This window comes from Periplaneta americana, chromosome 7 (genome assembly GCF_040183065.1).
Source record: "Periplaneta americana isolate PAMFEO1 chromosome 7, P.americana_PAMFEO1_priV1, whole genome shotgun sequence".
Classification (NCBI taxonomy): Eukaryota; Metazoa; Arthropoda; class Insecta; order Blattodea; family Blattidae; genus Periplaneta; species Periplaneta americana.
Window position 1 is genome coordinate 111,456,947 of NC_091123.1, and position 13,307 is coordinate 111,470,253.

At 34.0% G+C, this 13,307-nt stretch overlaps 1 protein-coding gene across 13 annotated transcripts in view; it reads left to right on the forward strand.

The window, feature by feature from the left end:
- The window catches only part of LOC138703364 (pecanex-like protein 1), a 255,059-nt gene that overhangs the window by 55,477 nt on the left and 186,275 nt on the right, over positions 1 to 13,307 (forward strand). For 11 of the 13 annotated variants that reach the window (XR_011333137.1, XR_011333138.1, XM_069831164.1 and 8 more), the window contains exon 8: positions 6,455 to 6,625. The exons of 1 other annotated variant lie outside the window; for it this stretch is intronic. Coding sequence is in view for 10 of the 12 variants with exons in the window: in XM_069831164.1 (XP_069687265.1) it covers positions 6,455 to 6,625 (171 nt within the window). In the remaining 2 variants the exon portion in view is untranslated. The remainder of the gene's footprint in view (positions 1 to 6,454; positions 6,626 to 13,307) is intronic. One more of the 13 variants, XM_069831165.1, reaches the window with a different exon arrangement.

Consider the following 13,307-nt stretch of genomic DNA (forward strand, 5'->3'; position numbering starts at 1 on the left):
AATTTAAGTACTTAATGCCATAATTATTGTTCTCCATTATTGTATTTCCTATCTACACACAAACTACAATAGAAGTATGCCATTAACATGTATTTATATCACAGTTTTCGCTCAGTGTTAAACTATTAAATTTCGGTAATTTAAGTACTTAATGCCATAATTATTGTTCTCTATTATTGTATTTCCTATCTACACACAAACTACAATAGAAGTATGCCAGCCACATGTATTTATATCACAGTTTTCGCTCAGTGTTAAACTATTAAATTTCGGTAATTTAAGTACTTAATGCCATAATTATTGTTCTCCATTATTGTATTTCCTATCTACACACAAACTACAATAGGAGTATGCCATTAACATGTTTTTATATCACAGTTTTCGCTCAGTGTTAAACTATTAAATTTCGGTAATTTAAGTACTTAATGCCATAATTATTGTTCTCCATTATTGTATTTCCTATCTACACACAAACTACAATAGAAGTATGCATGTTTTTATATCACAGTTTTCGCTCATTGTTAAACTATTAAATTTCGGTAATTTAAGTACTTAATGCCATAATTATTGTTCTTCATTATTGTATTTCCTATCTACACACAAACTACAATAGGAGTATGCCATTAACATGTTTTTATATCACAGTGTTCGCTCAGTGTTAAACTATTAAATTTCGGTAATTTAAGTACTTAATGCCATAATTATTAGTTTCATTTTGGGGATGCCGATAAGCTTAATGTTTTACAATGTCAGTTTTTATTTCCACCTTTGCTTATCTTATATATTTGGATTTATATTAACGTTTTCGATATGCAGTGTGTATCATCTTCAGATATATATGTGTCAGTATGTGTTGTAAAGACCTAGCCTCTTATTATGTAATGGGTTATTCACGTGCTTGTGACCTATCATTGTTTCTTAATTTAGCTACCTGTCATTGTTTCTTAATTTAGCTACAATTACTATAAAATGTACTTGATACAGTGTGGGGTTGCTTGTTGTGGTTTTGTTAAAAGTCTTTCTTTTGAAAGCACACATAGGTAAATAGAAAATTATGTTAAAACCAATATTATGACACATAACTATAAACAAATAAAATATACACTATAAAACACTGTAAACACTATGGCACTTTTATCATGTTATGATTGGCTGTGTTAGCCTGTTATGTCGTAAAATTGGGTTGTTATCACTGTTTCTTGGTTAAAAAAACTGTCTTTCTGACGCACTTTCACTGATTATCTGTAATATGGGATTGTATGTTGTTGGAGTTTTTAGGCTTATTGTTTTTTGTTGTTCATATTGACTACTGTGAAGATTTTAGCTGTATGTAAGTTCTTAGACGTATATAATACAATATATTTTTGTTGGGTCCGTATATCTAGTTCAGCCGTGCGTGTCTGCAAACAATTTACATTATATTAATAGGTTGAATTAAGATGGTTTTGTTAAGTTGAAATTTATCTCGCGTCAGACTGATTATTGTTCTCCATTATTGTATTTCCTATCTACACACAAACTACAATAGAAGTATGCCAGCCACATGTTTTTATATCACAGTTTTCGCTCAGTGTTAAACTATTAAATTTCGGTAATTTAAGTACTTAATGCCATAATTATTGTTCTCCATTATTGTATTTCCTATCTACACACAAACTACAATAGAAGTATGCCAGCCACATGTTTTTATATCACAGTTTTCACTCAGTGTTAAACTATTAAATTTCGGTAATTAAGTACTTAATGCCATAATTATTGTTCTCCATTATTGTATTTTCTATCTACATACAAACTACAATAGGAGTATGTCAGCCACATGTTTTTATGTCGCAGTTTTCACTCAGTGTTAAACTATTAAATTTTGGTATTTTTAAGTACTTAACACCAATATTATTGTTCTCCATTATTATGTTTCCTATACTGGAAAAAAAACTGCCAGTGGTTTATATGATTACAATTTTTTCCATACTTGTTAGAGTTGATCGTATTTAAGTTTATTTTGCATACAAATTATCACACACACTGTATGTTGGTAACTTCACACTATGTGATTACCAGTATGAAAGTAGTACATCATCATTTGAACAGACATTTCTCTAATGTTTCAAATTAGCACTCAACCATCATACAGCAAAACAGCTGTTCACTATCTTGACCAATATGTATTGTATACAGGCGACATAAGAATGTCCAAATAGAATGCCTTATTTGCCCTAATAATCGCTTATTGTAGGAAAGGAGAAATAAATAGGTTAAACATTGGATCAGTCTAAATTGTCTCAATCATGTAAACATACTTCGAATGACGAGTCCAGATTAATATAAAGATCATATATTTTGAACTCCATTAGATATTACAAATTCTACAAACACATTTGTGTCTAGATTTAAATTTTTTTTTTTTTTTTCAATTCTCTTCAGTAGTGTATTCTGAGGTTCCCCCTCCCCCTGTGAAATTTCTTATGCAATATAACAGTTCTACTTAAATCTCTTCTCTTGTCAAAAGATTTTATGGTTTATTTCTACAGATGGATAATTTCTGTGTCATTTATTCTTTCACATATTCTTTTATGTCATCATATGGAATGTTTTTTGATGTATTAGCATAGAGACCACAATATGCAATACAGCAACAATTTTTTACTGTCAAAGTTGTAAAAATTATGCCATCTTTGTTTATCCTCTGATCGTACTGCAGTTCGAATCCCCTTTATACATCTGGCTGCTGTTGGACAGCAGTTTCTTAACAATTTTCCATTTTTAATATGTTATATGACCATTTGACATAACATGTTGAGAATCGTTACACAATATAGTTTGAATAGTCAGCTATTCAAACATGTACTGCTATTGTACTGAAGCTTAACAAAAGTATAGTTTTTGAGTGGATACTGGCACACTGGATTGTGTGGTAATGAAGCTGTGTTCATCTCTTAAAGAAAGGAAGTAAAATCTTACAAAACTTGATGTCAACAGTTAAAAAATTAATCAATTCAAATTATCAAGATAGCCTATATATACCATTTCCACAAAACTTCATGCTGTGGCATTGTGGTATAAGGCATCCTGCTTAGGACTCACATCACGGAATGTGCACTGGTTCGAGTCCTATTGGGGAAGAAATTTTCTCAGTGTATGAGACCAGTGCCCATCCAGCATCGTGATGCACTTGGAAAGCTATGATAGGTAGTGAAATCCAGTTGCAAAAGTTAGCTATAATGGCTGGGGGATCATTGTGCTAACCACACGATACCTCCATTCTGGTTGAATGATCGTCCACCTCTGTTTTGGCATGTGAATGTGAGGCCAGCAGCTGGCTGGTCGGTCTGGTCCCTTCAAAGGCTGTAGCATTACGGATTATTATTATTATTATTATTATTATTATTATTATTATTATTATTATTATTATTATTATTACGAAACTTCAAATAATATAAGATGAAAGTGTCTCAGTGCAAAACAAAATGTAATTTCTGAGTATCCAAGGAAAAGTGCAATTGCATTTTTTCGATTATTCACAGGGCATGACTGTTTGTCAAAACAGTTGGACAAAATTGGAATTATTTCTTCACCACTTTCTCCATTGTGCAGTCTTAAGGAAGAAATGAATCAGAATCATCTTCCTCTAAACCCACTGTACAGTAGTGGCAAAAAAAACCGGACCAACCCTTGTAGCTGATTTCAGAGCCTTGTTCACTCCAGAGCATGATAGACTGGTAACTAAGACTTTCGTGGTTCGAATCCTGCCTGGGAAGGAAACTTTTTTTTGTTCCTTATTCAAATTTATTCCCAATACTTTTCGATTGCTGGTAAAATTCATGTTCTGGGAATAATAAGTTAATTAAGTAGTAAAATATCACTGCAATCGAAAAGTATTGGGAATAAATTTGAATCATGAACAAAAAAAAGTTTCCTTCCCAGGTAGGATTCGAACCACGAAAGTCTTAGTTACCAGTCTATTGTGCTGTGGAGTGAACAAGGCTCTGAAATCAGCTTCAAGGGTCGGTCCTTTTTTTTTTTTTTTACCACTACTGTACATGATAAATATTGGAGAGCAAGAGAGTTAATGGCTTTATTGCCAAAAACTCAGCATTAATTAAGAAGAACATAGTATAAAGTGATCTTGTACCTTTAACCAATGTAATATAGCAAGCGTTCAAACTTATTGTATAAATTACAAGAAAGGTACTTTAATACTTAGAAAAATTTACTTTTTAAATAATAACGAATGTTATTTTCAGTATATATATAGTAGATTTATATCTGAGATATCTAAATGTGAAAGATGTTTTCAATATTTGTAGTATAGTCTCAACACTCATGCTTATTTATTCAAAGGCTCTTAGAAACAAACATCAGTAATTTTGTGCCTAGTACTCTTTAAAGTTCAGTATTAGTAGGTCATACTTACTTACTTACTTACTTACAAATGACTTTTTTAAGGAACTCGCAGGTTCATTGCTGCCCTCACATAAGCCTGCCATCAGTCCCTATCTTTAGTAGGTCATAAAAATTAAAAATCACTTTTATGACTTAATACCAAGTTTTCAGAAGAAGTGATCACACTGTTGTAATTATAATGAGAGACAAATTCACAGTTAAATACATAATTGAATTATCTGAAATTGTTTCTGCCATCAAGCATACTCTTTATTCATTTGTTTTGTTTCGTGTGAAAATAGGGAATATTTCCATACAAGATTACTAAACGTGAAAGTAATGTCTTCACTAAAATGTCTTTTCTTCCTTCGTTATTTCGGAATATTGTCTGGTTAAGTAAAATTTTTAAATTGTTGCTAAGTTTTTAGGTTTGCTGCCATATACAGTATTAAAATATTTTACTTTTGCTTTTTGGTACAGGTACCTTATTATTACTGATAATAGGTTAGGTGAATAGAGAATGAATACAGTAAAACCTCGATAAGACATGCCCGCTTATTACGCTGTCCTGTGTAATACACTTTTTTTTTGTCCGGTCCCTGCACATTTCATATACAATGCCTTTATAAAATACCTCGTTTGTTGCGTTCAAGTCCCGCATAATACGCTATTTTTGTGGAATATTTTCGATGTAATTTTCAGCAATGAAACATTTTGACCATTGAACTTACTGGTGCCATTAACCTGAAAAGTACTGGTATTCGACCTTTTACCTGAGCATTTAAACCTTCATACTGTACAATACCCCACCCTCTTGTTACACTCTCTTATTCGACTCTTTATCTGCATGCTTAAAGCCTACATACAGTTACCATGTCCCACCTTTTTGTTAATTCCTGATTTATCACGAAAATCGTCTGTAGCTGCATTTAGATTGGCAACAGGCCATGATTGTTTGGCCAAACACCTGCATAGAATTAGAATTGGAATATATCAGTCCCCTAATGGCCCATTGTGCAACTCAAACCAGAAATGGATTCGGAACACCTCAAAATCTGTGCTTCAGTGTCTGACCATGATAATATCTTTGAAAAATATTGGAGTGCAAGAAGTCAAATGACTTTATTGTCAAATGCCTGGCATTAGAAAACAACAACAACAACCTTTTTGCTACCTTCTCTCTCAAACAACTTTCCTAAGTCGACTGTAATAAAATTCTGGAAATTTTTGCTGGTCAGTTTGTTGTCCATAGTGTATTGAAATGTCTGTGAGTGTGATTATAATGAGTGTTAAACGAAAAGCGCTTTCTATGTCGGAAAAATTGAAAATCTTAACGAAAGTATGATGAAAAGGGTAGGCCTACTCTTAATCAGAAACAACTGTCTGATTCTTTAGGAATTCCATCATCGACATTAAGAATGATAGTAAAAAATCGCGATGCAATCACTGCAGCTGCGATGTCAGGAGGGAGTAAGCACAGGAGAGTGAAGTGTGGTAAACATGAGGACTTGGAGAACACACATACAGCAGACAACTATATGTGACTCTTTTCGAAAGAATTAAGTACAGTACATACATACAGTATGTAAATGTCTTTGACATACAGTACAGTAATTATATAATAGAGTAATACTGTGCTACCTTTCATGAATCATGTATTTCAATAAAGAAAAATGCAAATAGAAACTGTATATAGGCCTAAGTCAAAATTAGTATACCTGCCTGATATGCGGTCCCAGTTAATACACCGTTTACATGCAGTCCCTTGAACAGTGTCTTATCGGGGTTTTACTGCAGATACAGAGAAAGAACTATCCCTTCTTCTTATGCACATCATTTCCAACTAACCCAATTGTAGTTGATGTCTTCTCATCAAAGCAGATCAGTTATTTTCTAAGGCAGATCCCGTAAGTGTTATAGTGGAGAAAGTACCATGGGGCAAGTTTTTCTTACAGCTTCTATTTCACCAGTGATTTGGGATATCACTACATCATTTCTGAGTAGCTTCTGTAGTTAAAAGTAATTACCATTACCATTGTCGGTGTACAATAGTGATACATATTTTGATTGTCAGTAGGAGCAAGAATGAAATGTGAAGCTGTATGGCAGCACCAGCAACATTGTTTGGACTCAGGAAGTAGTGTAGACCCTCTTTCCTCTGCTGAAGTACCAAGTCTTGTTGGGCTTGACTGGCTGTTTGAACATACTGATAGTGAACCAGACGACATCCCACACTCTAATCCTGGTGAGTTCCATTTCTAATTGCTTGTCATGCTATTGCAATATTGCACTGTTTGGGTCATATGCTTGCTTGCTGTAATCATGTATAGAAGTATGAATACAGGTTCATAGGAAAAAGTGCTTTACCCCAGTGGCATTAGATACATCTCTTCTCCGTATTTCCTGTTTTCCTGCACTGAGATTTTTTCTCTTTATCTCTCTCTGCCTCTCTTCTTTAATCTTATGCTCTTACCCAGCTTGAGAGAGAAACCAAGTCTCAGATTTCATAACTTATGTTAAGCTTAAGGATGAAATATTTGTGCGCAAGCAGAAACTTTTTGAATATGGCCATATAAGAGACACTAGTAAGTAGTTGAAGTTTTATACAAATAAAATAGCTGAGAAAACATTTGATAGTGGGGATGTAATTTTTTTCAGAGTTTGAGTAATACAGTACACATATACCAGGGATGCAGGACATGTAGTCACTGGGTGCGTTCCCCTCTTTTTCTCCTTCAACCCAGTCTAGTGCTAGTGCGAAGCACATGGTCTTGATTCTTCTCTGCTGTGATCACTGGCGTTGACCCAATACTCTCTACAAACCTTGCGTTTACTTATTGAGCTTATTGAGTAAATAAAGACGATGACTTTGAAACAAAGTTATAGCGATGTACCGAAGTACATATGATATTTCCATGCAGAAATTCTGCATTATCATATGATGAAGGATCAGTGGAGCGGAGAAAAATTCTGTCAGATCCCGGCCACTTAGTCGCTCTTAATGAGTGCACCTCTGCACATTAGTGTGTTGGACATTGTGCCACTGTCACACATCTGTGACACAGTGCATGAGGGTTGGCCACTAAAGGGAAACTAAGAGGTGAAGCTTAAACTGAGAGGATTCAGTCCAGCATTGGAATTGGAATCCTGTGTGGTGTAGTGGATAGAGCGTCAGCACGTAGAGCTGAAAACCCAGGTTCGAATCCCGGTGCCAGAGAGAATTTTTCTCCGCTCCACCAATCATTCATCATTTGAAACAAACGTTTAATTTCTACGATGAATGGGAAGAAAATTATTTTTTCTTCCTTCAAGATGGAGAAACGTATGTTTACTTAGGTTCAAACATAAGAAACATCAGTCATATTCAATGCTAAGTACATGCCACTACAATATTGACGTTGAATCAATGTTCTGTGCTGCTACTTCATAAACAAACAATGATAAACCTTGGAAGGGGTTGAAATGGATTTTTTACCCATGCTGCTCAGTTCCTTATCTCTGACATATACTGTCAAACCCCTCTTTTACACTTATCAAGAGACTGAATGCTGAGTAACTTTCGGCACTCGACCCTGGACTCATCTCATTAGCATTATCACCTTCATTTCTCTCAGATGCTAGGTAACCGTTGATAAATCATCGCAAAATAACAATAATAAAAAGAAAAGAGACTCTGAAATAGTGGTGTAAATTATGGGAAGTGGTTTATGCATACCAAGAACATTAAGGGTACAATGTTCAGTACAGATATGGAATTAAAAAAATGGGCTGAGTCTTGGTAGCAGTCCTCCTCTATGTAGGCAACAAGCTTTGCAAGACTACCTACAAGTAGCATACATTTAGGCATCCTTGTTTACTGTTCATGCGCAAGGTGTTGTATCTGGAACTTAGTAAAATTAGATGGTCCAAATTTTGTTTCTGAGTCTATGCATAGAATGATTTGCAATCAGTGCTTGAAACTTTCATAATACTCAGGACTACATTAACCGTTGCAATTATTAAATATTCAATTTAGAAAAGAATAATTTTCATACCCATTATTGCAATCACTTTAAAATTTCAAAATATAAGGCCTCCACACACATTTCAAAACAAAACAGGACACTAGTTCTTTTTACAAAGGAAGTCTGATATTTTTTACTGTTTACAGCTCGTATATCTGAAGGTTTTATTTGCTTCTGTGATTCATACAGTTTATCAAAAATTGTCTCATCTGTTTCTGTAGCAGGAAGATACCTCTTTACAGTCCTTAATGCAACAACTATATCTGTTCTTGTTGGAACACCAACACTGTCATCATCATAACTATCATCTTCATTATTTTCGTCAGTATCACCATCACTAGTACCAATGCTATTATCCTGGAGATGGGTGTTAAGAATGTTCCCTGCAGTTTGTTCCTCACCATTGATCACATTATCTTTCATGAAAAAAAAAACACTGGTCACAGAATTTTTGTACTTGAATCTGCATATATTGACTGTATTTATAGCAAAGTTTATGTTGGTAGTAGCAATTTTATGTTAAATTTTTCGCATGGATACCATCTTTTTTCTCCAATTGGCAGAAATGTGAATTGCGAAACATTTGAAATTATGACAGCGTAAATACAGGAGAAAAATACTATATATTATAATAACAGGAAAATTGAAGGGACCAAGAAAAATGTTGTAAATGATGGGAAAACATTCATTGCAGGAATGTAAAAGCGGGTTTTGATTGCATGAGTTGAGGAAATTTGCAAACAGATGAGGACACATGTCAAGTGTTGCAATCCAGCCAACATTGATTGATTGATTGATTGATTGATTGATTGATTGATTGATTGATTGATTATAGAAGTGCTGCAGTAGCATCCAAAATATCTGTGGAGGAGATATATAGGAACACATGGGTAAGAGGGAGAATTTCGGAAACAAGTCCCCTTTCTTGTTTTCTTTGTTAGCATCATTGCTTGATCTGAAACCGAATTTGCTCTCATGTTCCTTTTATTCTGTAAAGTGAATTGGGTGGAAGTTATACTTTGTTAACATCTTTTTGCTTCATTTCATTTATTGTATTTGATAGATATTACATTAGCATTGAAACTTTAAGATGTGAAATAAGTGAAGAGTTACACAATTTTTTGGTGAGATGAAGTGAGGCCTATACTGCTCATTTACCATTCATAATGGGTAGATTAATAAGCAAAATTAATCTATTGTTACTGTTTGCAAACAAAAATTTCTGCAATTAGTTTCTGTATGATGAGGACTTGTTAAAAATGTGAGTATTGTGTCCGGAATATGATGCTACTTTTTCACTCTGTAAGGAGACTGTACATTTCTACGATTTTAGGGAAAACTATCAATGAAATGGGGGAGAGATGCAAATTTTTTATTTTGAGTAAATTGTATTACGCATGTGTAGACTGAGTAGGCTAGTATCTTTGTCAAAAATAGTAAATTATTCGGTCCTTCTTCCTAATATGAGTCATGATTTCGAACTACACTGCATACTTTGTAATTGTTAGGAAATGGGAGAACCCTAAGAAAACCTGCTGCAATATGATCTTCTAGTCTAGTGATTACCACACTTCTCCGTAGTAATCTCTGGAATTTAACAATGTGAGTCCATGGTGTTCTGGACACTGATTTTGTCGAACTTTTATAAGATCAATCTATGTAAATGGGAAAACAATACCCATTCAAAAATTCTGTCGAATTGGCCTTAACTTTCGAAATATTAGCACTTGAATTTCCTTTTAGCAGCCCTTATAAGAATAAAGTAAGAAGGTGTTTTTAAGATGGTTTGTAGCATAGTGTTTAAAAGCTCTGACAGATATTTGTAGGGTTGATATTTTGAGCCTACTTCTCTCAGTAATGTTTTACCTCTTTTAAATGTGTTTATATTTGATTCTCATTTTTCTTGCACTGTATTTTTATAGTTCATATGTTTTTGTCAGTTTCGTTTATTCTTATATTTATTTTATCAACAGTAATCTCACTAGACGTTTTGATTTTATTGATAAATCTGCGAGTGGAACATGAGCAGATTTATCTAGAGAAAATCAAAACTCGAGTGGGATTTAATTGACTATTACACGATTAGAAGAAAGTTTATAAAGATTAGAAGTAACGAAGTACTCCAATACAATAAAATATTAATTGACTTACGAAAATACAACTGTCTTCAAATGTATTATTGTACCATCTCAACATTCACGGCCGACTTGATGTCCCTTTGCTTTTTTGTATACAGCTTTGACAATAGTAATGTTTTCTTGAAATTGGATAATTTCTCAATTCCACCACGAGGCGCTGTCTGCCAAGCTCTGGTGTCCACAAATGAAATACTCAATATGAATTAAAATAAATGATTAAAGAGTAATGATAACACTTATAAATAATAAATAAGAAAATAATAAGTGTTATTATGTTTAGTTCTGTTAATTATGGTAAAAGCGTGAGTTTAAAAACAGGGAAGATAACACATAATAACCTTTTCAGTTTAAGTAACATGATGACAGAGGTGTAATTTTGTAGTTCATTCGCTGAGTAGCACCCCTAGCCTAAACTGCGATGTTTCTAAATAATCACTTAGGGTAAATATTTACCATAACTTGTACTAAGTTTTATAATTTCACTCACTGCACTGGTACATTCCACTTGATATTGCAGATTCAAGAATCATAGTTTCAAGGTTTTGCGACTCAGTGGATTATAAGCCACATTCTTCGAAGGAACAAGCTTTTCAGTTAAAGCTGCTGCAATGTTATCTAGAAGTGGCCTAACAAATTTCACAGTAATGATATTAGCAAGTCGTTTTTGGCCGTCTTCGTCACAAATTGGGCATTGCAAGAGAGGGCATCTACACAGTAACGGCTCAATTTCCGAACACAAATTTTCTAATATATTCCTGTTTGGTATGAATGGTACTGCCCATTCAACAAAATGATGATTGACTGATAACACTGAAACAAAGGTAGGTTCCGGATATCGCAGAGCTCCTAAATCTTGATTTGCAATAAGACTCATCAATGGAGAGCTATTAGTGTTTTCAGCTATACAACCTAAGCATCCCATGCAGGAGACCCTTTCTTCCACTATTCGTACTATATAGCCACCAATGTATGTCAAACTTGCTGTTTTCATTGTTGATAATGGTATGCCAGTAAAAAAATCCATTCTTGGTTTACAAAAAAATTGCAATAATAAATAATAAAAACCACAGAAAATTTTAATGAAACACTGTAACAGTTACTAGTAAATCAAATGACTAATTGTCATTGAATATGCCTATAGCTTACCTGATTGGTTTAGTAGCTGTTGCAGGATGTCTAAAACTGACTCAGGAATACTATATGGTGCAGCAGTGGTATCTGGCATATCTAGTTCTTGAATAGGTCGTCCATCTGTGATGTCAGATGCATGATTCTCTACACTGCTAAAGTTTGACATGCACAAAATACCCGTTTTCAATATCTTTTGTAAACTGAAGTTCACTGCTCTTGCATCCAACATGTCATTTGATCCGGACATACGGCGCAATGTACTAAAGAGCGACTCAACAGGATCACTTGAAAATGCTCTAGTAAGAACATAATGGTACCCATTTTCTAAAAGATATTTAATGCAGAGAACAATTGATTTTGTTGTCAACGTGATAGCTTCATATGTCTCGTTAGTTAGGAAATCTTTTTGGTGTGTGCTACACTTCGTTGTATGGAGATAAGAAAGGAAATAATTTTCTAGCCAGTCTAGACGAAAATCATCCAAAGAGAAGAACTGTTGCTTATCATGATTTCTACTTTCCACGTGATAATGTGTATTGCTAATATCATGCATTGCGAACCACTTGTTGATATTTTCCATAAAAGTCAATGTTGCATCAGAATCTTTGAATTTGTGGGCTTCAGGGTGTGAGCTTCCATTTTCTTTCAATGTTCTGATAGCAGCAATTACACATGGACATCTTGTTCAAATAGTGAAAAACCAATATTACTAAAAGATTTGCGTTTCTTTGGTGGAGGGAGATCAGTTTTAGTAATCGTTCGTCTTGGTCTTTTGATATTTGTCACTTTATACCTAGGATAATGATGGAATATTGTTGGCACAGCATTTGGTTTTAATCGTCTAAATTTTCCATTATTAGAATAATCTTCTTCCTTGAAATGTAAATTACAAACGACTGAAGATGAGGAGTTGTGTTTGGAATGAAGTCTTGGCATGAAATCACTTTAAGCCATTTTTCGCATCTTTCTCTATCACTCGGAAATTCGTGGAATGATATTGTTCCTCCACTCTTTTTTCTATTCGAAGTACACAATGGTACACAACAATTCGTCATTTTGAATCACATCACAATAAACTCACTTACCAGTAGAAAGAAGCACAAAATTTTAGTATAATCACACAAGAAACCATACACACATTCCTCAGCGAACCTTGGCAGCTAATGCCATCTGGCGGAAATTTCACATTTTCTCGATTACAGCTTTAACACAGGGATCAACATGAATTGTCAAGGCCAGTAAGGAAGAAGCAAAGCGAGCATCAAGTCGGCCGTGCAACATTACAGATATTACGGTAGATGCATGCTAGATGGCAGTAGTGAGCAATGCCTTCTCGTTGAGAAGTTCTCGATCTATTATACACGATGGCAATGTTACTCGTCAAGAAGGCTTTGTTGATTCAGTTTCATTTTTATTAAAATGCAACATTCCACTTCAATTATCCGAATCCCAGTAATGAACTTCACTTGACAGATGATTTTCAATAAATCTTAATATTAAACAATCTCTGATACGTGACTATCCATAATATCATATAGCAGAAGCTATAACATAACCTAACTAATATACACAAGTGTTAGAAAAGTTTTAATTAACGACGATGACATAAAAAATAAACATGAATAATTTTAAAAGGAATAATTATTGAATGTAC